Source organism: Penicillium daleae (assembly GCF_028827525.1).
Source record: "Penicillium daleae strain IBT 16125 chromosome Unknown utg000001l_segment0_segment0, whole genome shotgun sequence".
In the NCBI taxonomy this organism is placed as follows: domain Eukaryota; kingdom Fungi; phylum Ascomycota; class Eurotiomycetes; order Eurotiales; family Aspergillaceae; genus Penicillium; species Penicillium daleae.
This window is the reverse complement of record NW_026623149.1, coordinates 3,062,932-3,086,053: the sequence shown is the minus strand read 5'-3', so window position 1 is coordinate 3,086,053 and position 23,122 is coordinate 3,062,932. Positions and strand designations below refer to the sequence as shown.

At 46.5% G+C, this 23,122-nt stretch overlaps 6 protein-coding genes across 6 annotated transcripts; 3 read left to right on the top strand and 3 right to left on the bottom strand.

Annotated features, from left to right (window-relative positions):
* Window positions 1-588: 588 nt before the first annotated feature.
* Window positions 589-1,447, bottom strand: N7458_000981 (uncharacterized protein; the record flags this gene model as incomplete). Its single annotated transcript, XM_056904375.1, has 5 exons — window positions 589-731; window positions 794-977; window positions 1,034-1,122; window positions 1,221-1,326; window positions 1,427-1,447. The coding sequence occupies 5 exons, from the start codon at window positions 1,445-1,447 to the stop codon at window positions 589-591; spliced, it is 543 nt and encodes a 180-aa protein (XP_056772142.1).
* Window positions 1,448-3,904: 2,457 nt separating this feature from the next.
* On the bottom strand, window positions 3,905-5,551 carry N7458_000980 (Major Facilitator Superfamily protein; the record flags this gene model as incomplete). Its single annotated transcript, XM_056904374.1, has 3 exons — window positions 3,905-4,410; window positions 4,464-4,893; window positions 5,099-5,551. The coding sequence occupies 3 exons, from the start codon at window positions 5,549-5,551 to the stop codon at window positions 3,905-3,907; spliced, it is 1,389 nt and encodes a 462-aa protein (XP_056772141.1).
* A 1,023-nt stretch (window positions 5,552-6,574) lies between these two features.
* On the top strand, window positions 6,575-8,555 carry N7458_000979 (MFS transporter; the record flags this gene model as incomplete). The annotated part of the gene is made up of 8 exons (XM_056904373.1): window positions 6,575-6,846; window positions 6,906-7,050; window positions 7,104-7,381; window positions 7,438-7,993; window positions 8,047-8,093; window positions 8,147-8,280; window positions 8,345-8,417; window positions 8,480-8,555. The coding sequence occupies 8 exons, from the start codon at window positions 6,575-6,577 to the stop codon at window positions 8,553-8,555; spliced, it is 1,581 nt and encodes a 526-aa protein (XP_056772140.1).
* Window positions 8,556-11,475: 2,920 nt separating this feature from the next.
* Window positions 11,476-11,931, top strand: N7458_000978 (uncharacterized protein; the record flags this gene model as incomplete). The annotated part of the gene is made up of 2 exons (XM_056904372.1): window positions 11,476-11,562; window positions 11,614-11,931. 2 exons carry the CDS (start codon window positions 11,476-11,478, stop codon window positions 11,929-11,931), a joined length of 405 nt encoding a protein of 134 aa, XP_056772139.1.
* A 731-nt stretch (window positions 11,932-12,662) lies between these two features.
* N7458_000977 (uncharacterized protein) lies at window positions 12,663-13,991 on the bottom strand (the record flags this gene model as incomplete). Its single annotated transcript, XM_056904371.1, has 4 exons — window positions 12,663-13,045; window positions 13,118-13,568; window positions 13,655-13,765; window positions 13,839-13,991. The coding sequence occupies 4 exons, from the start codon at window positions 13,989-13,991 to the stop codon at window positions 12,663-12,665; spliced, it is 1,098 nt and encodes a 365-aa protein (XP_056772138.1).
* Window positions 13,992-20,888: 6,897 nt separating this feature from the next.
* N7458_000976 (uncharacterized protein) lies at window positions 20,889-22,184 on the top strand (the record flags this gene model as incomplete). The annotated part of the gene is made up of 5 exons (XM_056904370.1): window positions 20,889-20,932; window positions 20,985-21,172; window positions 21,240-21,346; window positions 21,403-22,007; window positions 22,067-22,184. 5 exons carry the CDS (start codon window positions 20,889-20,891, stop codon window positions 22,182-22,184), a joined length of 1,062 nt encoding a protein of 353 aa, XP_056772137.1.
* Window positions 22,185-23,122: the final 938 nt, after the last annotated feature.

The following is a 23,122-nucleotide window of genomic DNA, read 5'->3' as shown; positions in this document are numbered from 1 at the left end:
GATAATCAGGGGGATAGGACAGGAATGATAAGGCCGATGTTGCCAAAGATTCTACATACTCCTACATATTAAGCCTGGACTGCTTTCCTATTTTTTTCTCGTCAAGTAATTTTCCTGAAGTTAGTTAATCCTCTTGAAGATATGGCTCTAGGTGAGGATTACAATTCATCTGAGATTATCTGGAAGGCTGCAATTGACAGCCTTTCTGCATACGGCATTTCACCATCCGTGAAGGCCCTAGTATTCTTACTTCGGTGTCCCCAGATAGACGAAGTCAAAGTGTGACATTCTGTTGGAGAACTTCAATTACAATTTCTCACTCTACAGCAGTTGCTCTTACTCATATCAGTATTGGTTGACCAAAGTGCTAATTTTCTCAACCTCCAATCTTATATCATCGCCGTTGTTCAGGATGACTTTGGAGTTACGCATAACCGCAATACAAGGACCTGCGCCGGCCATGATCATGGTACCCTTTTCCAGAGTGATCACTGGAGAGAGAAATGCAATGGTTTTTGCAAAATCAAAAATCATTTTCCGTAAGGCGAGGATATCAGGTACCTTGGAAGCCTGACGCGGCCGCAACAGTCAGCTCTCCGGGTAGACGCGCCTAGTGTTTGATTCCTGCACCACATATCCGTTGTAGATTTCTTTAATGTGCAGAATGTGTGAGTGGCTAATGATGGAACAAGATATGAGGACTGGGTCCAATGGGCAAGATCCATCAATACCTTTTCCATCGAATCAAGTAACAACGTATAAGGTTAAGAGACAAATATTTGGCTAGACTTACCTTTGAAAGCAGCACTCGCTGTCACTGAACTGCTGCTTTCGAGCACTGATATCGTTACTGCAGGTATATCCAATTCATATTCCGTTACATCCGATTCAGAAATATCTCGACCTGACCTAGGGAAAAAATGATTGATAACTCTGCCTCCTAGTCGCGGGAGCCAACCTGTGTAAAATTTGGCACACTTTAAGGATAAGGCCAGTTGAGTGCCCTTTGAGGCTTGATAAAGAGAACAGGTACATCTGGAATGAGCATGTTGGCCTCTTTGGCATGGTTGCAATAGTTAAGTCCCAGGCACCGAAAAACAGGCAATTCTTTGATCCCAACAGCTGGTTTAGAAGAAGTAGTTGGATCAATATGGCTATCCAAGTCTTTAGATGCGGAAGTATATACTCTGGCAATGCGCAAGTGATATCTGTCACAATACCATCGAAGACTGAACCTTGAATCAAATTGACCACAACCCTGTCACGATCGAGTACTGCAATACCAACATCTGGATACTTGCTGGAATCAGCCTTGTCGAGGCGGATCTAGCCATCTTCATCGCTGATGAGTCTGACGACTTTTATCCAACCGGGAACCATTGCGAAGTGCACAGGTCGGATATTATCTATAAAGCTAAAGAATTACCTCAACGCCACCAATAGCCATGACTTAGTCCTACCTGCAGCGCTCTGGCCGTAGCAAATACTACAACCTACTGCGGAATACGACGATTGCTCGATCCCTGGCAGCGTAGGACCAGTGTCAACATAAAAAGAAGCAATTGTGCTTACGCCCGTATGCTGGATGCCAAAAAGGAGCACGGAAGGTGTAAATCGCGGACCCTCATACATCCACCCCTTTCTAAACACAACAAAGTTGGCGCGAGATTGGCGCGAGACGTCTCAATTTGGTCTTGGTCCCCGCGCGTCACTTTTCATTTTTTTTTTTTATCTTGAGAAACCTGGATTGAGCCACCCCGGTATAATCAAGAATCATTCGCCTCTATGAGGCTTGGAGTATGAAGCTTTCATTCTGCAAATCCCAACGATGCTCAGAGGTATTTTCATCCCTTTCGCAACATTTATTATAGTTATGTCAAGAAAGAGTGGGTCCATCCATACGGTGACCTCAGATTAGTTCATTCGTTTCCCATCTTTCTTATGTGTTTGTATGTATTTAGCGGGTAACCACTCGATACCGGTAAGGTCACTCGAATACTCAGTTACACCGCCGAGGGACAGCTCAACCTGCCCCCTATTTGGTTCTCCGCTCCTATTGTTTCTTTGGTCTAATCAATCAGTCTTTTGTATGATTCCGGTAGTTCTCATTCGGCATTCTGCGTACTAGCTTATACCGTTTTTCCTCGCTCTGATATTATAATACATAGTTCTGATAACGTAATTCGAGGCCGGTCGTATAACCAGTCAGCCGGACAACCCAAAACACCATATTAAATGCCATATTCGATTCCTTAATATTTCACCCACTAAGTGTTTAGTTGCATTAAACTTTGAGGAGGCGCATTTCCCGGATACATATCTAGATACTAAGCCATTAAGGTTATTATTTCGACACGTTACCATAAATTACCACGTAATTTTGACATTTGAGATATGTCAGAGCAAGCTGAAACAGTATGGCATTGTATGCAAGACGAGGGTCCGTAATAAATGGTAATTTATGATGAAAATGGGCCGGTTTACTCCTGTCTACGTGGTAAGTTACCGCTCCAGTCTCAACAAGAAGTTATCGCCTTTAATATGCTGTTTTCGGGTGTCCAGGCTGACCGTGTGTCTCACCCGGCCACGAATTATGTTAACTGGGGAAGAGCTAAACCCTTCTTCCAGTTAGGCACACGATGAAGTAATGTATTTGAGACAAAATAAGACTGGGAGTTGTACTTTTCAGGGCCTCCAACGTCGCCTTTTCCTGTCAACCTTCAAATACCAAGGAAGGCATTTAAATTTGAAGGAAGAAACTACGGCCAAAACAATAAGACGGTCTTTACTTGTTGATGCTGAGGACTGTCTATCATAGCACTCCTTATCATTGTCCGCCGTGCTATCAAAGAACTCGCGGTTAAAAAAATGCGCTAGATACAGTAATAAGCAAACTCCATTTGTCTTTCATAACCTTATGGCATTTGGAGACCATCTCCTCGTCATACAATCTGACCAACAGCGCCAGTTCTGCAGAAAGCCATTTAACTAACATTTCTTGCATCCCATATTCGGAAAGCATTACATTGAATTCCGACATACCGAAGTAGTGCGATTGTTCCACGATCTGTGTGGACAGCATATACATCGCCATGAAGGCTTCATCATGAATTTATCCCAACTAATAGCCTTCTAGGGATTGGGATCCGTCAGTAATCCCCGACGACTCGTACAAACTACTATGTACGTGTTGCAGGATTTTACAGTCGAGCCTAGTTCAGTGCGAACCAGACTACTCTATCAACTAGGTACATGTTGTTAGGCCGAGTAGTTGGAGTGTACTGCAACCATTTACATGAGTCTACTGCGCTTCATGACTGCAAATACTAGGACCGTCGGAAACATAGTAGAGTATCGTGAGTTGTACTTGGAAAGACATCCTTCTCGCGTTGACTCTCGCAGTTCAGGCTTCGACATTTTCCGCGACCCCAGTTATAACAATCCGAGGCATCAAATCTCCAAATTCATTTAACGAAGCACCTGCACATATTCTGGTATTACTTTTATCCGAAAAAGACATTCACGGGGATGTAGCGAATCATGACAAGAGGCGATCCCGAATGGAAATTTCAAATTGTGTGGTCACGTTTCAACTGCATATCAATGCCCATGTTCTTGTAACCACGGGGGTGGGGAGAATTAAACATTCTAATGAATTTTGACTGATCCCATATTTCGCATTCGTAGCTGTTCGGACATTTAACGCAGTCACATGGCCCAACCGGCTTCACACGCTCCAACTTCATCTTCGGCCCACTCAAGCTCGCGCGGAGGAAGCCAATTGAGAATAACCTTCCTCTGGTACAGCAATATCAATCACATCTTGCCAAACTAAATTTAATTTTAATATCTAGCGAAAAGGAAAGAACAAAATTTTCATGTGTCAAGATCAGAGACATTAGGTTTAGTCCCTAGCCCAATCCCTCATCTTCTTACCCCACAGCTGCATGATAACAACCAAAGAGAACATGGCGCCGACAATACCCGCTTGTGTGCCAAAACTCACCTCAGTTCCGACGGATTGCGCCCACTTGACCTGGAAATAGCTCACAATAAATCCTCCGGTGGTTCTGGCCATGTTGATCCATGCCGTCACTTCGCCAGAAGCCTCGGGGTAAGAGTCAAGGTTGTAAGCGTTAATGCCCACGGTCGCGATCATGACACCAAACACATATAAGCCCCAAGCGATTGCAGTTACCATATAGTGATATTTTCTTTCTAGGCAGAACCCAAAGAGGGCCAGGCCAGTAATCATGAATGGAGTCGCGCACCAAATTACTTGCAATCGGGCCTCAGGCTCAAATTGTCCACGATGACGCTGCATATAATACTTGGCGGCGGCGTCATGTAGCCAATGTCCCACCAGCTCTCCGATCAGAGCAGCGATCACCGGTGAAAAATAGAAAAAGCCTGTCATGCTTAGTTTGGATATTGTCATGTAACTAGCGTACACGTAAACTTACCGATCTGTTTGAGTCCAAATCCGTAAAGCGGCCCAAGAAAAATGGACAATGTTGTGTTTATACCAACGGCCCATGCGAGGGTGAAGCAGTAGTAAATTGAACTTAAAAAGACTGTTGGCTTTGATATGATCTTCAGGGGTCTCATCACTGCCGTGGCGAGGGTCTGACGTAGATGACGGCTACGGAATTGCTCGATTCCCACAAGACGGAGCACGCGAGATCCTTTCATTGGCTGCTGAGCTGCACCCAAGTCTCGATTGTAGAATGTCTCGTCCACAAACAACACGGTCATCAGGATGCATAAACCGGTTTCAATAGTGTAAATTCCAAAGGCCCACTGCCACTTGGTGGTGTTAATGATAAACGCAGCGATGAGGGGCCCAAGTACGGGCTCAAGATAATAGCTCCGGACCACACGTTTATCATACGGCTAAGGTCAAATTAGCAGACTCCCGAAAATGAATTAAAGAAATGGTAGCGCACGCATGCTCATGCAAGAAGAAAATATCTTGTATATAAATCATACCACCGCCTTGGGCGACAGTAGAGAAGAACCCGTTTAGTATTCTCGCGGCCATAAACTGATCAAATGTTTGTGACCCTGCACACCATGCCGCGGTCCACAATGCCATGACCAAGAACCAAAAGAGTGTCGGTAATCGGCCGAAGTATGAAGCAAGAATTGTAACCACGAGGCCACCGGCGCCGAGCATAAAGACGTTGCCCACCTGTGAGTGATTTACTGTATCTTCACTAAGGCCCCACTCTTTCGCTTGCGGAATGAGAGTTACAGCCCCAGTCCCACTACCGTAATCCGGTAGAAAGGCCGTGCAAGATATGACGAGCAGAACGAGGCATTTGCGAAGCTGACTCCAGTTGAGAGGGTCAGCCGGATCGTCACTGGGCCGGGGAATGAGAACAGTCTTTCCATCTGACGCTGTCTTCAATTCGTGGGCACAAGATGCTTTTTCAATCATACTGGCATCTAAAAAATGGTCTCTTGCGCCACTTAGCATCGCGACTTGGTTGGTTGTTGCAACATCTTCGAGATGGGTAGGCTCCTGTTTGCTCTCGGTAGGATTTGTCATAGTGAGTAATAATAGGGGTATATCTCAAAAATGTGCGCAGATCAAAACCAGGGTGGAGGTAATTCTAAATATATAAGCTCAGAGAAGCTGATTTCTTTACAGTACTCAGGCTGAGGCTGCATGGCACAATTTCGGATTTCTCCAGGATTTTTAATGCTACTTGAGCCCACAGGTTATGATTCGGGAAATAATCCGTGCGATGTAGGGTGGTTCCCAGTAACTACTATTAGTCTAAGCGGAGCCTCCTGCAACAGCGAAACTAGTGCGAACAGATCCGAAGGTCTTGACCCGGTATCCAGAAACATAAGGCCAATTAGTCCTATGACACTGGAAAATTGTACCGAACATACCCCGGACTACGCTTTTTCCCGTTATCGAGGAACACCTACGCGCGAAAAGTTTCCCTCTCTAGATCTGGGCGGGTCACTAAAATATGGGCAAGGCAATCAAAAGCATTGTGATGAAGGTAATGACGGCTCACGCCTCATTTAACATCTTCCCGTCTCCCACTGAAACTAGTGTATTTCATATCCTCTCAGGAACCAGTAGCGCTCAAGGAAAAGAGCGCTGCAAAGCCACCATTAGTATTACTAGGATTCTTCTTACTGATCGCCGTCAATCGCAGGCTGTCCGGAAGCACAAGTACTAAACGCGTCCAATTGAATGTGTCCTGGTTATTGATTCTATGAGGATCCTTTGGGAGATCCCCGGCGTCCACTACAAAGTTTTGAGATGCCATACTTGCTAGTTCGCGCGGAAACATGGAGGAATGGGGGGACGATGAATAAGCAAGTCTAGAACGCACAGTAACTAGTCCTCAATCGTCAAGACTCCTCTTTCCACTTTAGTTTCCGCTTCCGCCTCGTTGTTATGTCATATGCACTTTCCCCTTTTTTGGTTCCGCTTTTCATGCAGGCGAAAGTCCGAGGAAAGTAATATACTGTATCAACGAGCATACTTTTAGGATGACAAATTCCAAGCTGACTTATTCATGAGTTGGAAACGTACATACAATATTGATTTATGTATAAAAGTCTCATCTCAGGCAGTAACAATCCCTTCACTGGCCGCAGCTGGAGCATCCAGTACCCCTACGCAATAAAATATCTTGAGCCAACGATGTCTTCGTCCGACCGGGGGCCATTGGGGAACGGGAAAATTGACGATGAAAAGGATCTGCCACTAGTGTTAACTACTGACTGGGATGGTCCAAATGACCCGAAGAACCCTAAAAACTTTCCTCCTTGGCGAAAATGGGTTATGGTCTTTACCGTTTCCTTCAGCTCACTCTGCGTGTAAGTTCTCGGTTCCGGGAGACGTGAAAGACCAATATCTAACGTGGTTCGACCCGCAGAACATGTACCTCGGCATTGTACTCGTCGATATATGGACAAATCACAGATCAGTTCCATATCTCAGAATTGGCCGCGACAGTAGGGCTATCCCTCTTCATCTTTGGCATGGGCGTGGGACCTATGTTTGTTGCCCCTATCTCTGAGGTAATGCACTGTTCTCTCTACTTTGTCCTGTAATAGTAGCTGATATCTATTAGTTCTATGGACGACGTCCTGTGTACTTTGTCTCCTTAGCACTGTTTACGATATGGCTCATTCCATGTGCTGCGGCCAATAATTTCGGAACAATGCTCGCTGGCCGAATGCTCGGTGGCCTGACGAGTGCAGCGTTTCAGAGTGTGGCTGGAGGTACCATAGGCGACTTGTTCACTCGTGAAACGCTGCAGCTTCCAATGATGGTATACACTGCTACGCCTTTTGCCGGTCCGGTCCTCGGACCACTCCTTGGCGGATTCATCAACTCATTCGCCTCTTGGTAAGCACCGCAACCTAAAACTGGCGGCATTTGTTACAAGGCTGATCGACTTTAAGGCGCTGGTCGTTCTATGTGATCATCATTTGGAGTGCCTCACTCTGGGTTATCACCATCCTCTTCATGAAAGAGACCTATGCTCCAGTCCTACTACGGAAGAAAGCACTCCACCTGCAGACAACACTAGGCGAAGGAGTTGACGGAGGTGCAGCCGTGCAGCCTCGAGCGGCATCGATGCAGCAGGCCCTACTGAGGTCAATGTACCGTCCTTTTCTCTTGCTATTTTTGGAGCCAATGTGTTTTTGTCTTTGCCTCTACACTGCGGTCATCATCGGAACCCTGTACCTCTTCTTCGGTGCCTTCCCCCTGGTTTTCTCAAATCTGTACGGGTTCAATTTGTGGCAAATCGGCGTGACTTTCCTGGGTCAACTCATTGGCACGTTTCTCGGCGTTGCCCTCGATCCTCTCTGGAGGTGGAATCTGCAAAGGCTGATTCGGAAATACTCAGCGGATGGAAAAGAGTTTCGTCCAGAGTATCGACTCCCGCCAGCAATTCTAGGCGCTCCTCTTATCACGGTTGGCCTGTTCTGGTTCGGCTGGAGCAGCACAGCTTCGGTAAGCTCAGTTTTTCATTTCTGCTCCGATATACAACTAAATCCCATATGCAGATCCACTGGATTATGCCGGTTATTGGAAGTGTCTTCTTCGGTCTCGGGTATGTACATCTCCTACTAAAAAGTTGTATCCTGTGGTAACCATATACTTTAGCGTCTTTCTCGTCTTCCAGGGCGTGATTACGTTCCTCGTCGATGCGTATCCTTTGTATGCAGCGAGTGCATTAGCAGCCAATGCTTTCCTTCGAAGCAGCTTTGCCGCTGCATTCCCTCTCTTTGGTGTCCAAAGTAAGTGTTACCTTCCCCTTAAAATGAGAAGTTGATCATAGAGCTGAGATTATTTCGCTTACAGTGTATGAGGCCCTTGGATACCAATGGGCAACATCCTTACTCGCCTTTTTGACCGTCGCTATGCTTCCATTTCCGTGAGTCACATGGCCGTAGTGGCATGACTTGCTCTCCTGCTAACGAATGCGCCCCTGGATAGCTACATATTCTACCGGTTTGGCCCTCAAATCCGAGCCAAAAGCCGATTCGCTACTGTCAAACAGCCGCCACTTTAGAGCATGGACAGTTTCCATTCCCTGATTCCGTGCATTGTTCACCTTCGCCTGAACAATAGAAGAACAATAGAAGAACAATAGAGAACTAGAGAGAACTAGAGAGAACTAGAGAGAACTAGAGAGAACTAGAGAGAACTAGAGGGAACTAGAGAGAACTAGAGAGAACTGTGGATATATAGATATATAGATTTTTATGTTTTGAAAATACAAATTATAGCAAATAATACTAATACTGATCTTCCAGCCATCTAAAACAGAAAAGCACTTTAAGTTCGAAGTAATCCGGGAGCAAATGGCAATAAAACGCGTTTGTCAATTTCCTTTCAAAGATGCTAAGAGATCAGTTATTCCAGAATAGCGGATTCAGGTCCTCAGTTAGTCTGCCAGCATTGGTCCGCTGAGGCGAGGTAGAATGTTCCCACGGAAACTGCTCTGGAGAACGGTGGTCGGATTCACCATTTCCACTGCCCTGGCCAGAGTGTTCAGTTGTAAGAGGGTGATACATCCCACTTTCCATCAGCAGATTGGTCAGTTCAGCACTCATTATGGTCCCGGTCATGGGAACACCAGCCTGGTTCCCGCTATACATAAGAGGAGGCGATTAAATATGTGTTCCATGCGCCGCTGTTGCGGTTTGATATCCTTCAGCAGCGCAAGCAGGAGATAGGGCACCGAGTCTCTGACCCACATCCGGAAGATATCGAATGGCTTCCCACAGTTGTCTCGCAACTCGCGACCTGGAGTTCACAACTTTGATGAGTTCAAGTGCCATAAAGACCTCCTCTTGATCACATGCACTGCTCTGCCCGGGTGAAGACGTTGACACTCTCTTGTCGACCTACCTACGAGTGAAAATCATATCTCCAGGTCACCCAAAACAAATCCAGCGATATTTCCAAAGAAGTGGGACTGGATAGCTCTAAACAGAAAATAAGTATTATGGCGTCCTCCCGAGGCTTGGCCGTCTTGTTCAGCAATTAAAGGGAATAAAATTGCACTAGGACACCCGTCAGGTCGGATGGATTTGATAGAATTCTAGGTATAATAGGCGTAATAATAGGCGTCAATTAATTTAAGTTTTCTTCATTTTTCTCTTTTCAAATTTCTTCGAAGAGTGAGGGCTTGGGAGGGACAGAATTTATTTGGGCTTAATTATTTTCTAGAACATCCTACATACCTCCTCTGATTCCAATACGGTGGCGAATCCATAATGTTTAGTCGCCACAGGTCTAACTCGCTGAGACACATTTTAAGCAATTTTCCGCAAAGAATTTGGATTTTCCTAAATGTCTCTAGAAATTTCCTGTCGAATTTTTCCATGATCAAGATAGACAGGACGTGAGGCACCCATTACGAGAGTTACTATCATATATAAAAACAAGACTCACCAGGATCCTCTGACATTCTCCCACGCGGGCGCCGGAGAGAGCACGCGTGGAGCCACCCCTCCCATCGCTCCGCATGCTGCCCGCCACACGCAGCAACGAGGCCGCATACGCGCCAGCGCCGCTTCGAATAACGCTCTATTGGACGGCGCTCACACATAGACCAGGGTGATGGGTACGGGTTCGTGGTGTACTACGACCCTATCCCCGTCATCCAAGGCTATAGGTCAGCTGGCCCCGGACGGAAGTGTACGATGCCGAGATTATTGGCGCAGTGGAAGGCCTCTAGGCTGCTATTAACCTGCTTGCGTAGGCTACTCCGCTAGTCTCGTTATCTTCCTTGAGATAGGAGGCCCACGCCGCACAGACGAGGGCTCACGGACTTATTCCAACAGCTCGCTACCCAGTTGGACTCCACCCCGTACATTCTCAGCTCCCCACGTACGCCGGTTGAGGTACGCTGGGTGCCAGGCCACTATGGAATAGCAAGGAATGAGATCGCGGACGAGCTAGCAAAGAAAGACGCAGCGCTAGACGGCTCTCATATACCCACCTCCCCGTCGTACCTCAAGCGTGAAGCGAAGCAACAAATTCGCACCGACACACGCAGTGTATACTAGAGTTCCTCAAACATATCAGGACCTAAACATCAAACATAATCTACGCTATTCTGCATTGAGCTTGGGTTTTAAATTGCAGTGTTTTTGGGCCATGTCGAATCGATTTTATTGTCCTCTCATCATGTGTACAATAATCCTGTTCATTACATGTCAACAGAGCATAAATATCGCGTGCTACTAAGGAATACCTCGAGAATTCTGAGAAGCCAGAGGCTTGCTTTCAATGCTTTGCAAATAAGGGGCTCCCTGACCATGTTCGCTACCAGATGTATCATGATGCTGGGTGTGTTACGCGCCATTTTGACGCTATTCATCTCAAAGAAAATCCACTTGTTGGTGCAACTGGTGTGAAGTAGCCTTGCTACATCAAATGGCGTTCCAGCGCCATGCTTTTAATGTGCATCATGTGCGCAGTCGCAAGCGTTGTCCGAATCCGGTGCAGGAACTTCAGAGACAAGAATAAGCAGGCCATGATGTCCTGAGTGGCAGTCAAGCGGGGGGATCCGGATAAATATAGGTATACACTGTCTGCCTGTCGGGGCAGCGCATGCAACGCTATAGCCTAGTTTCATCACCATCACGGCTTGACGTCCAATCGTGCAATGCAGCTTAGGATATTGCGATCGCACGAAGTCCAATTATTTCCAGGGGCTGAGTCCATCACTCTTGGTTCTCAGGTATATAAAGGGCCTCCTTCCCCCAGCTGGTTGCATGCTCTGATATTCTCTTTTCGTCTTCCCAGGCCGGCTTCTATCGACTTTCCTCCCCTGAGCGTGACGACTAAGATCAAGATGGCAAGCCCATCCGACACGATTATTATAACCCGATGACGAGGAATTGCCAAGCCTCGAGCCAGGTAGTTCACGACCTCGGAGGGCCCCTCGCCGTGATTACAGTTACCGGGAGTTCGAGAACATGATCGTTGAAGCAGTCAATGATGAGACGGAAACGACACCATCACGCAAACGCAAAAGAACTGAAACGAAGGAATCGTCTGCATTGGTACCAGTTTCCTCACAAGGCCTTCTTCTTCCTTAACTAACAACGGACCAGGACAACGCCTTTGAGGAGCTTCGAAAGGCAGTTAGCCATAAAACACAACGGCTACAAGAGAAAAATCGCCAACTTCGAGATGAACTTCGCCAGGAGAGGGAGAGGCACCAAAAGACGGAAGAGGAACTTTCCCAACAAAGAGAAAAACGTATTTTAGAGTACAAGATCTGCTATATGCAGCCAGATCGCTGGGTGTTCATTCTATGTGGACACATGGTCTGCAGGTCATGCGCAGGAAGTCTTGGAACAACGGAGAAGTGTCCTATCTGCCGAGCACCAATCACGGGATATATCGGATGCTACCCTTTTGCAGGATAAAGCATGTATATCGTGTTGCAGGTCTAGTTCAATGATTCAAGTTCAAGCACGGAAGCCGTTTTTCCGCGTTGCTTTCTTTGTTGAAGAGGGAGAAGAATTTTGCTTCATGAATTTGCAATCAAATTGAGCCGACAAACTGATGCAGATCGATAATCTCGATTGGGAAGTGGATAGGAAGGAATCCACGGAGGATTCTTTGGCGGCTTTAGCTTGATTTTGGTGTTCTTGAAGAACAGAAACGTTAATTAATTCTGGAGAAAATGGATCTAGATGCTTGACCGATTGCACTAGCCTCGATTTTGACAGCAATTTCATCGGTCGCTACATTGGTCGAGCTTCTCGAGATATATATCCAAGGCTCCATCGGATGCGACCCCATGGGCAGTACCTGCAAGACCCTATGACAATATCGGAACATCCAATTTTCGCCATCCCACTATATAGGTAGTCATGGATAGAATATAAGAGTCTAGACCAGTCAAGAAACACATTGAAAAATATCCTGGAAGGATGTTGAAGCATATCTCGTTCTGTCGGCTTTCCACCTCAATCGAGATTCATTTTCTTGAACCACCACCATGCGAGGTTACTAAAGGAAACATGAATTAAGATCCATCTAAGGTTGGGTATACATGAACTCTATGCCTCTAGCACCGTGACCCATCAAATAACCAGGGTAGATTCAGAGATTGACCGTTCCATTAACAAAATGAAATATATGCAGTATGATGCTATTCTGAAGTCTCCGAGACATAGAATGTCTTCTGCACATTCACGCCTTGGAAATACATGGCCTGATTCGTTTGCTGCTTGGGATTAAGATCCTCTTGACTGCTGGTGCGACTACCTCGATTCGAGGTATGAACAGTCGTAACCGCAGCATGGGAGTCATCCTGGTATATATCGGGTCGCCAATATCGAGGAGTAGAGGGGGTAGTCTGTTTTCCACTCATGTTCGAGAGTGGCACGCTGCCGCCGGTTTGCTTGCTTCGAGTTCCTCTGTAGCTGGGGTCGCGGAGCCAGCGGAATAGAGGACGGAGTGTGACGAGACTGCCTGCTGCGATACCGAGACCGGTTTCGACGTTGGACCAGATAGAGATGTTGGTGGTTGCGTCTGCAGAAAGAAAAAGCATTGGTAGTCAACGTTTCCGAGAAAAGGTATATGGTGTATACAGTGCGAACTTACACAAAAAGTCCGGATCCTTGTAGTCCGAGAGATATGGAATACGGACAATGACTGCAGCGCTTGCAATACCGCCAAGGGCCAAAATACCGGCCAAGGCGGCCTTTGTCCTAACATTCATCTGGAGATTCCACACAAGGAATACAGGCAGAATTCCCAAGGTAAAGTCACACAACGCAGCGGTAGCACTGTAGACGTAGGACATATCGAGGAGGGTATCTAGACTCAGGCAAGTACCGTGGACGGGCGCGGTCGGATCGAGCTCCAGTCGAACCCGAGTCCAGAAAAAGGAGACGGGTTGGCACTGAAGAGTCAATATGAACCAGAAAATCAGACCGACAACTGAGGTCACGCCGATGACCCCCAAAGGATGATCGCATGAGCCCGCACGACCGTAAGGCGGAGAAGAGCGACGGCGATAGAGATCTTTGCTATGGTGCAAGTCCATACGTAACTAGTTTGACCTAGCCACCACCACTTTGAGTTGGTTATTAGTCACTGATTTGTTCTTACTTTCCTCGCATATTTTGGAGAACTTACAAACATAGCGGTCTCCATGGTCTTTCGTACCAGCAGGAGCTCCAGTGACTTCTGACCCAGCCCATACAACGAGCCAGTGATTCCACACAGCGCAAAAAGAATATTGAGACACTAGAAAAGAGGTCGTTAGCAACTCCGAGAAACACGAGACGACCTTTGATGCAAAACGAGGCCACTCATTTACCATCGCGAAAACCATCAGCGCATCATCCAAGCCGAAGGCCTTGATGAGCCTGAGTCGAACAAAGCATCGCAGACAAACCGCAATAAACGAAATACCCAAAAAGATAGTAGTGACGATAAAGATCGACTTGCTGCGACCCTCCAACGGTAGCATGGTGATGGCTAATTTGGCGTCGTGGGTCACTTAATATACATGATTCTCCGAAGAGCAATAATCAAGTATAGATAGGCCGAATTTCCTATTCACCCTCTCTCTCCCAGAGGGGCTACCAGGACGGGAGGGAGTTTAGGGGAAGGAATTGAAGAAAGAAAAGAGAATTATGAAGGAAAATTCACTGACCAGAGCCAAGCATTACAATCGGAGTCGTCAGTGGCAAGAAGAGGGCCGGGCAACGCGGGCTGAAATGGTGATAAATTTCTGGGAGTAATAGGTAATAAAAACTATCCGAGGCACCTGAGGCACTAGGACGGGTGATATACGGCCGTACACACTCTAGGTGTGTGAAGTTTAAACTACGAGCCGAAGGGGCAGCCTGTGGAGTTCAAAGTTACAGTTTTCCTACCACGCCTGAAGATCATTGCTATCCACGCTTGACAAGATTTTAAGCAACTACTGTATCTGTCGGACCTGTCCACTGACAAATAATCTCATAATCATTATTCAACTACATATTGGCTCAGGGCTGTCAGAAGTTATCAGGTACCGGCTGCCTATGACCAAAAGTCCCGAAGTGTCCGACGGCATTCTAATGAATCCATGGAATCAATGAAACGTGGAGAAAGTTAGAATCATGAGAACCCTGTCAAACCTTCCCCAAAGAAGAGCGAGTCCGGTGGACGCCATTTGCCCATCTTGCACTCCATACATGGGGCCATTAATTTTAACCTTTGACGATTGATTACTTGGAACCTCGCTAATTTTGGCATAGGCGACTGGGGACAGAAGTCTGGCCAACATTGGATTCAACTCGAGCCGCTCAGGGCCCCTTGAAAGTACTGTAATGTTCGCAAGAATCCATCAGCGACCCAGGAATTCGGCAACATGGCTCGAGCACGTTCTTCAAGCAAAACGGCGGATAGGCTTGTCGACCAACGAGACGTGCGCATCGTAGCATTAAGTGGAGATTTCTCTTTTGGCTTCCACATGCAGAGCCCAGCCGGTGGCGCGAGCCTCGTTCTCGTTGTGCTAGTCCGCGGCAAAAAAAGGAGACTGTTAGACTGTTAGTAGTGTTGCCACTGCCATGGAAGTAGTGAACAGGTTAGAACGTTAGTTTCACTATGTCCTCGCTGGGTCCGCGATCTCCATAGATACACTGGTCAAGTCTACTGCTGGCGTTTCGCCGGCCGATCATCGCGGAGTGCCCGAATCCACTGTCTCCTCACTTACAGCCAGGTCGTCGCCAAATGTCACAAAAACCGTGTTCGTGCCATCCTCCATCGTCGCATCGAAGCACCGCCCCCTCAGTTTGGGAGGTTAGTGAGAGGCAATACTATAAATGGCGAACAGCGCGCGCTACCGCCAAACCCGCAAACTTGTAACCCCCACAATATCAAGACCACCCTGCTCGACACTCAGCCACAATACAGTGTGTCCGCGGGGCGTCTGGCCACACCAAACACTCCCGAATAAAAGGCTACTGCGGTAGTTGGACTCCGTATTGCCACAGTGACCCACTTTAGCAGGCAATGAACAAAGTGAGCCAATGGGATCCCGGGACTAAACCACTGAATCCACCTCCGCAGCGCAACACTATTGGCTGGCCCCTACCTGTCTTAAACTGAGTTAGGCCTAGGATGACCATTAGTTATAGGACGCCCTCAACTCGAAGAACAGTCTCTCATAACGTACCTCTTCTTGTCTGCCCTCTGTTCTCTGGTCGGATCTCACAGGACTAGTTTCGTCTTAAGACAATTCTCTCAGGAATAGAGCCTTCCCAAGAGGCCCATCATATGATTAAGGTCTTGGAAGCTCAGGTCTCTTAGAAGCTTAGTCATAGGAGGCTCGTTTTAGTTATATCATTAGTCTTGACTACAATATCTCAAGGCGGCCTACACGAGACAATTCCTGTCATGAGATGAGGCTTCTGGTATTCAATTGCTCTTAGGATTTCCTTCACGAAACACGTACGCTCTCAAATCAATAGATATCCCAGGAAAGCCTTCCGGTATTTAATATTCTTCTATAAGGGTATTATCGAGCTCTGGATAGTCTGAAGATACCATCGTCACTCTAAAAGCCTCATTTTAAAGATCTTTCACGTTTCTGGAGACCCGCTTCATGGGGATTATAGCGGGATCTTTAACTCTCTTAAGTTTACCTTCTGTCACGAGTTTTCACTCCTCTTCAGTTGAAAACATATAAACAGCATTCACTCCATCTGTATTCCCTCCCCGGAAGTATGTCGCACGAGTGATATTACGTTGGAGCTAATCATAGATAGAAAACCCTTTCCTTGCGTATTTCTTGGGCACACCTACATGAAAAGTGTGATACTGGGAAACTGTGTGTTGATAGACCAGCTAGTTTCGAGCGATCTGATTGGCGGAGACTGAAGGGTATGAGGGCAAGCACTGCACCCCCAGCACTTCTTCCTTCTCTCTCTCCTCTCCAGTCTCAGTATTCGCTGCAGAATGCACTCTTTTACCAAAGAATAGGCTCTTGTCACAGAAAGTGTCTAAATGGTCCACCCAGGCAAGACCAGAAGGTGAAATAAACCACTTCCATCTTGTGTGCCACTCAGGGATTCTCAGAATTGGACCTTCCGGCTCTGAGTCTTCATTTTCTGACGCATTTATTTCAGGGGGTCGATAGTTGTTCAGAGCTATGAGAATGGGTAGTAGGCCCATGGCTATTATCAGATTTGAAGACAACCGTAGACCTTAGTGTAGTGGATTTAATAAAGGACTTGGGGAGAACGTTGGCTTCATCATCTCTGAATGTCCCCTGCGACTCATTTTGGGGATGGTCGTCAGCTGCTCTCACGCTTTTATGGGTCATATTCTCATCCAGAGGACTCTTATTTGAACCCTGGTGAGTTAGCGTAGTTATATATACTGAGGGCTTGATCGGCTCTCGATAATCAAAGACTGGGCGAAAGTCTTTATGACGGTGCTTCGAATATCCCTATGAGCTATATCGGTAAACCGGCCTTAATACCTTGGGTGATCAGTCTTGGTGGCTACAGGGAGCCGTTTTAGTAGTCGCATGGATCAAGCAGTATGCGTTCGCATTCCTATTCCGTTCAAAGACTTCCTTATGTGACTCTTTAAGCCAGTCTGTAGTCGAACCTAGCGACCTGATGATCTCGTTGTGCTTATGACGCGCCATTCATGCTTAATCTTTACTGTCAAATCTAGTGTTAGACAGCGGGATTTCGCATTGTTCTCTGCGCTTCCTCTTCTTCAGTCAGAAAGTACGTAGCATCGTGAACGTCTGTTTGAAAGCGACCACGATCCATCATGACAGTTCTTCGAATACCAATACTATATGAGCTATATCGGACATAGAACCAAAAGGGTGTCGCAGAACAAAACGAGTGTCGCAAACCAAAATGCGCGTCGTGGAACCAGAAGGGTGTCGCAGAACCCACGGTTGAATAGAAGATGATCTTAGCCTCGAAACAATCTCGCGATGAATGATTGAAAAGTACAGCCACTAAGCTCAATCAAGCGTCCGCGGTCTAGACACCCATAGAATTTTCGTGCCGGCGTGGCTTCATAAAGCACGGCCTTTCTGGGAGTTAACTCATACCCACCGTCTGAAAGTCAGAGAACGTCATCTACGTACCTTCAATCCCAACTTTTAATTTCGGTTTCCTAGCACAGCGACATGTTCGCCGTATTTTCTCCTCCAAGACATGCACTTGAATCATTTGAATGGGATCGATTGAAGTCGCCGAGCCTGAGCTCTTTCAATTGCATCAATGACGTAGCTAGGCATACATCACTAAATCGTGATTCCGGGTTTTGTGATGTGACAGGCGTGATTCCGAACAAATATAGAGCTAGACTGGACCGGTAACTTGGTCGTCCTAGAAGAGGATACATATTTCCTCAGGCGCGATGCCACAGGACGTCTGAGAGCCTATCTTGAGCTTCTTGTGTGATATCAGCATAACAGTCGGAGTCGATCTTCGGTGGCCTAGAGATAACCCAACGCACGGAAAATGCGTAGATCGCATGTACAGGGGCCTTATTGGTCAGGACGTTATCCTCGGTCACCGAAACCACGCTGCGACTTTCCGGGCTCCGGCAAAATTGGCTATTGCCTTCATCTAGAGTCATCATTAACCTCGTGATGAGCGTTTTCGGGGCCTGGCAGTCAGTTGGATGTCGAGATCGCACGAGGGTTTGACCTTACCGTGGGCAGGCACTTGAAAGGACAGCAGTCGTTCCCTATCCATAAGCCAAGCTAGGGCTCGAACTGGGTGGCGAAGATATCCCATAATAGGGTATGGAAAGACAGAGCATTTTGTCGGCGATCTAAGTCGGTCTGCAGACGAATATCTGCATTGCTTCGTGTGGAACTAGAGATCGCAGGAACATTGTTCGTCGACTGAGCTTTTCTAATTCCCAGCCGCTACAATAGTCAGGTATGAACAAGGTGCAATCGGGAAGAGTCATCTTACCGTGTCTGTGCATTTGAGCCTCCTTCGAATACAGTTAGAGCATGAATATGGGGTCTTTCGGTTAGCATCGCTATCAATTCGCGCTTTCCGGCATGGGTCACAACTGCTAGACTGTCGTTCGGGCATTATGATACAAATGATGATTTGGTATTACGACTTTGGGGTCACGGATCGTCCGGCATTTGAACGTTCAACTCCGTTCCCGTGACCGGAAAACCAAACTACAGAATGGCGCAATGTTTGGATCCTGTGGAGATCATGTGATTCATCATTGATATGTGTCGAGCAGTCAGGTGGATAGCCCGGAGCAAGGATATACAGTATTTCCTCCTCTCCGGGTATGCACCAGCCTGCTACTCCGACAATGACTAAGGGCCAAGGCCGTAATCCGATGTAATCAGGGCGGTAAGGGGTCTTAAGGATAACACTATCGCGAGGTATTGTTTGGTAATTTACTACTCGATCGGCGTTTCAGGTTAGTCAAAGCGGACGGACTGCAGACGAAATAAGCTCTCAGAGCAAGCTGATGCAGTATAGACTAGTATGCATATTGGCGAATGAGTTCAAGTCGAACCAGCATCAGATGAATAAGATGGTTGATTCCGTCCAAATAGAAGATGCCCTGGGGTAGGTCGAAATACCCCTTAAATGGTTCTGGTACTTGGGGTTACAGCAGCCAAGTTACCAGGAATACCAAGTTACTATACAGAACAAAGGAAATTTGGGTCAATCTGTGAGCCGACAACGGCTCCAGCAGGTTTTTATCCCATATACATCGTCACATTCGCATGGAAATTATCAACTTTGGATTCTTGATGGTCACGGCAGCCACCTCATGGCTCCGTTGACAAAATTCGCAAGGAAACAACATGATAGCTCTCCATATACCAGCGCACTCTTCACGCATATTATAACCGCTTGATACAATGTGTTTGGCCGTGCTGAAACATTCGTAAAGTCGCTCCGTTGAGAATTCATGTCCATCGACAAGCTAGATATCCTAGCATTGTACCCCTACGCACGTGCAGAGGCGTGCAAAATAGAAACTATTCAAACGAGCTTTGCCGCAGCAGCTCTGGTACGACGCGACGTAGATCGAGTACGTTCGAAGCTAAATATGGTTATTCACACGCCTACAACCCCTGATAGCCGGCTCATGCAGTAGATCTAGTGCATTTCCATCAAAACCACCTAGGACTACTGTTCAATCAAAAAGGCAACCTTCGTCGCTTAAGGCTTTACTTACGCAGCGCTCAATAAGCCCACCAAGTCCTTCTTAAAAAAACCTGATCAAATCATCACAGGCCGTTATCGTTCTTTGGCATAAGGCAGCGCTTGTAGCGAAGAAAGCCAGCGATCTACGCACTGTGAATGACAGGAAGAAGGAAAATTCTACGAGGTCTAGGCGGTATATACCACATGACGGAGGTTTAAGCATCCAGGAGGGCCTGGCGTTGGTTGAGTAGGCGGAACACCCTGCCGAGACGATCCCTAATACACCCTCTCTGCGAATTGACGAGCCTCCGCAGAACCTATTATGATCACCACCAAGGTGTAGTGGGCGCAGAGAGATTGGGCGTAGGACCAATAGATGTAAAACTAGCTATATTGGAATATTTGCTGCGTCTCAGTGTTAAAAATCGATTTAAAAGGTAGGGGTTGACTTGGTGTCCAACTTTCTTACAGACTGGGTAGTTATATCGACGGCGGAATTACTTGCTTACCGCGATTTTATCAAAATATGTCAGGTTATTTCCTATTTCGGTATCAACTGCTGAATCAGCACAAACCAATGTCAAACAACTTAACTAAATCATCGGAGAGACTCAGGCTGCTTTTGTTTCCGCTTCCGTCTTCGCGTAGGGCGGAAGCGGAAGGAGGATTTCTAATCACCCTCGTATAACTAACTAATCCAGGATTTATAATATGGAGAGTAATAAAAATGCCTAAAGTAGGTTTACGAGTTAGTTTTTTCTATCTGTTAGTAATAATTTGTACTGTAATTCAGAAGAATTGAACTTCGTAAGTTATACAGCAAGCAAGGAAGGAGTTTCTTCTAAGCCATGAGCAGGAAAGGCCCCTATGTGTTATTTCTGGGAGTGAGTAAATTACTCCATATTAAGTATACTAGTCTACGAAGGTGTGTGATGGAAGGGGGTTTGAGGCTCGGGCGAGGTGGTATTGTGAGATGAGCATTTGTCCGCGGAAGCGGGGGAGAAAAGGGAAGAGCAGAAATCTAAGAAGCGAGCAAGCCGTCACATATGAAGAAAGGCAACCTAAAGTGGACATGCAGATCGTACCAAGACGTGGTTTGTAAGCGATTACCACCGTGACGGTGTGTAGTTAGCAGTTATAATGGACATTCTGGCCCTTGCAACTTATCACGATATGCAGATCTTATCCAATATATCCACCTGGTCACAATGGTTCCCAAACGTATTCTGGTTACGGGAGCATCTGGCTACATGTATGTCATCTTTATCCTCCATTGCACACACACAGCCTTAATCAAGATACAGTGGTGGGACAGTCTTGAAGGCTCTGCTAAACAGCCCGTCCAAAGCGATCCAAGAGAGTGAAATCTCTGTTCTCGTGCGAACTGAGGAGCAGGCAAGAGTACTAAAGGAGCGTTTTCAAGTGGCGACCATAGTGTTTAATGGCTTCGATGATACTGAGACCATCACTAATGTTGCGTCTAAGCATGATGGTAATACATCCCCATTGACTGCAACAGAGGAAAGCGTCAGACTAATCAATAATTTTACCTTGACCAGTTGTGGTCCATACTGCGTCAGGGTTTGCTACTGGATGCGCCAGAGCATTGATTACGGGCCTTGCGAAGCGCAAGCAAGCAATGGGCTATCAAGTCCAATATATCCACGTTAGTCACACCGATGGTTCTGCTGGAACATATTTTTGATAATAACTTATTTCAAGACGTCTGGAACTTCGAACATCGGAAATAGTCCATATCTTGGACTGTACGACGAAGAGCCATCCGGAGTATTTACCGATGATAATCCGAAGAAGACTGTAGCAGCGCTCCGTAGGATGAACGCTGCCTTCAGCTACGAGCAGCGAGAAACGGATCTGGCTGTTATCGAGACAGGCATTGAACAAGGTGTGAAGACCTATATTTTGATGTCTGCCGATATTTATGGAGAGGGAGAGGGGGAGTTCAATAGATTGACAATCCAAGTCCCCAAAATGATCCGTTCGGCCTACCGTGAGGGCCAAGTGTGGGTTATCGGCGATGGAAGTGGTGTCTGGAATCACGTGCACGTGCATGATCTTGGACTTCTATACGAGGTCTTTGTGGCACGACTGCTTGAAGGAGTTGTGATCCCTCACGGAGAGCAGGGTATCTTTTTCACTGAGAATGGAGAGCATTCTTGGAACGAAGTTGCAAATGGCATCGCAACCACAGGTTTTGAATTGGGCAAGCTTAAAACAAAGGAAGTACGCACTATATCACTCGCTGAAGCAACAGCGGAGCTTGGGTGGGGAAGCAAAATGTGGACGGAGTCTGGATTTGCGTCGACGTAAGGTTGAACCCTATGCCTTTGTTGAGAATTTTGATCGCTAACTTCGTGTCACATAGCGCAAGAACTTCGGGTACGTTGGCACGATCTCTAGGTTGGAAGCCCACTCGCCCGAAGGAAGACTTCTTGGAACACTTCCGCGACGAATGGAATGCCGTGATTGCTAAAGGTTTTTGATTAATGCCACAAAATCATTACCGCCACAGCTACAGGTCTGTTGACTGAGTTTGTGTTGAGAGAGGTCAAAATGGAGCATAAGTTATTGGCCTTGCTCTGTGTTCTTTTGTAAACGCAAATGTGCGTAAAGATTATAACAACGAAACCCGAAATCCAATATTGAAATTCCTTGCGAACGCTGCTTTCCAATACATGTATTTCTGCTTATTAGAGTTTATTGAATTTGCACATAAGATACCCAACTTCTTCCCCCAAAGAAACGGGCTGTTCTCATCTTGAATCTTTACCAGTAAAAATTGGACGACTACCCACGAACCAGCCAATACGAACGAGTGCAAACACAAGTAAACCCTGTGAAAGCGTTCATCCGTCTATAACTATCATTGTCTCAAGCCTGAATCACTCCTACAGCAATGAATCTTATCATGGAGACGAGCACAAAGATCTCCATCATCAGGCACCACCACTCATGGGGCAGGTCGAAATACACCATAGATGGCTCCGATACGCGATGTTACGACCACCAGAATGCCAAGGATACCAACTTACTATGCCAGACAGAGAAAGGTTGGTCACTGAGTAGAACCCTCTGTCTATGTGGCAAGTTACCGCTCCAGGTCTCGACCAAATCTGACGAACTGAAGCAGTAGTCAAATACTACTAAGACCCTTTTAGGATAGGATATTCATTGTCCACTTAATTCGACTAGTATTCATATGGTACAAGGAACAGACTCGGAAGTAAATTGTGTCGTAACACATGGCATCTGGATGATACACTCTCGAGAGTGTTCAACCGTTCTTATTATTATTAATATCAATCAATCGATTGATTCTACTGGGAATCTTCAGTACTAGCCAGTATATCAACGCCTCATCATGACGACATCAAGTAAGGCGTCTTAGCTGAAAAAAAATTACTATTTAAAAATACGGTGG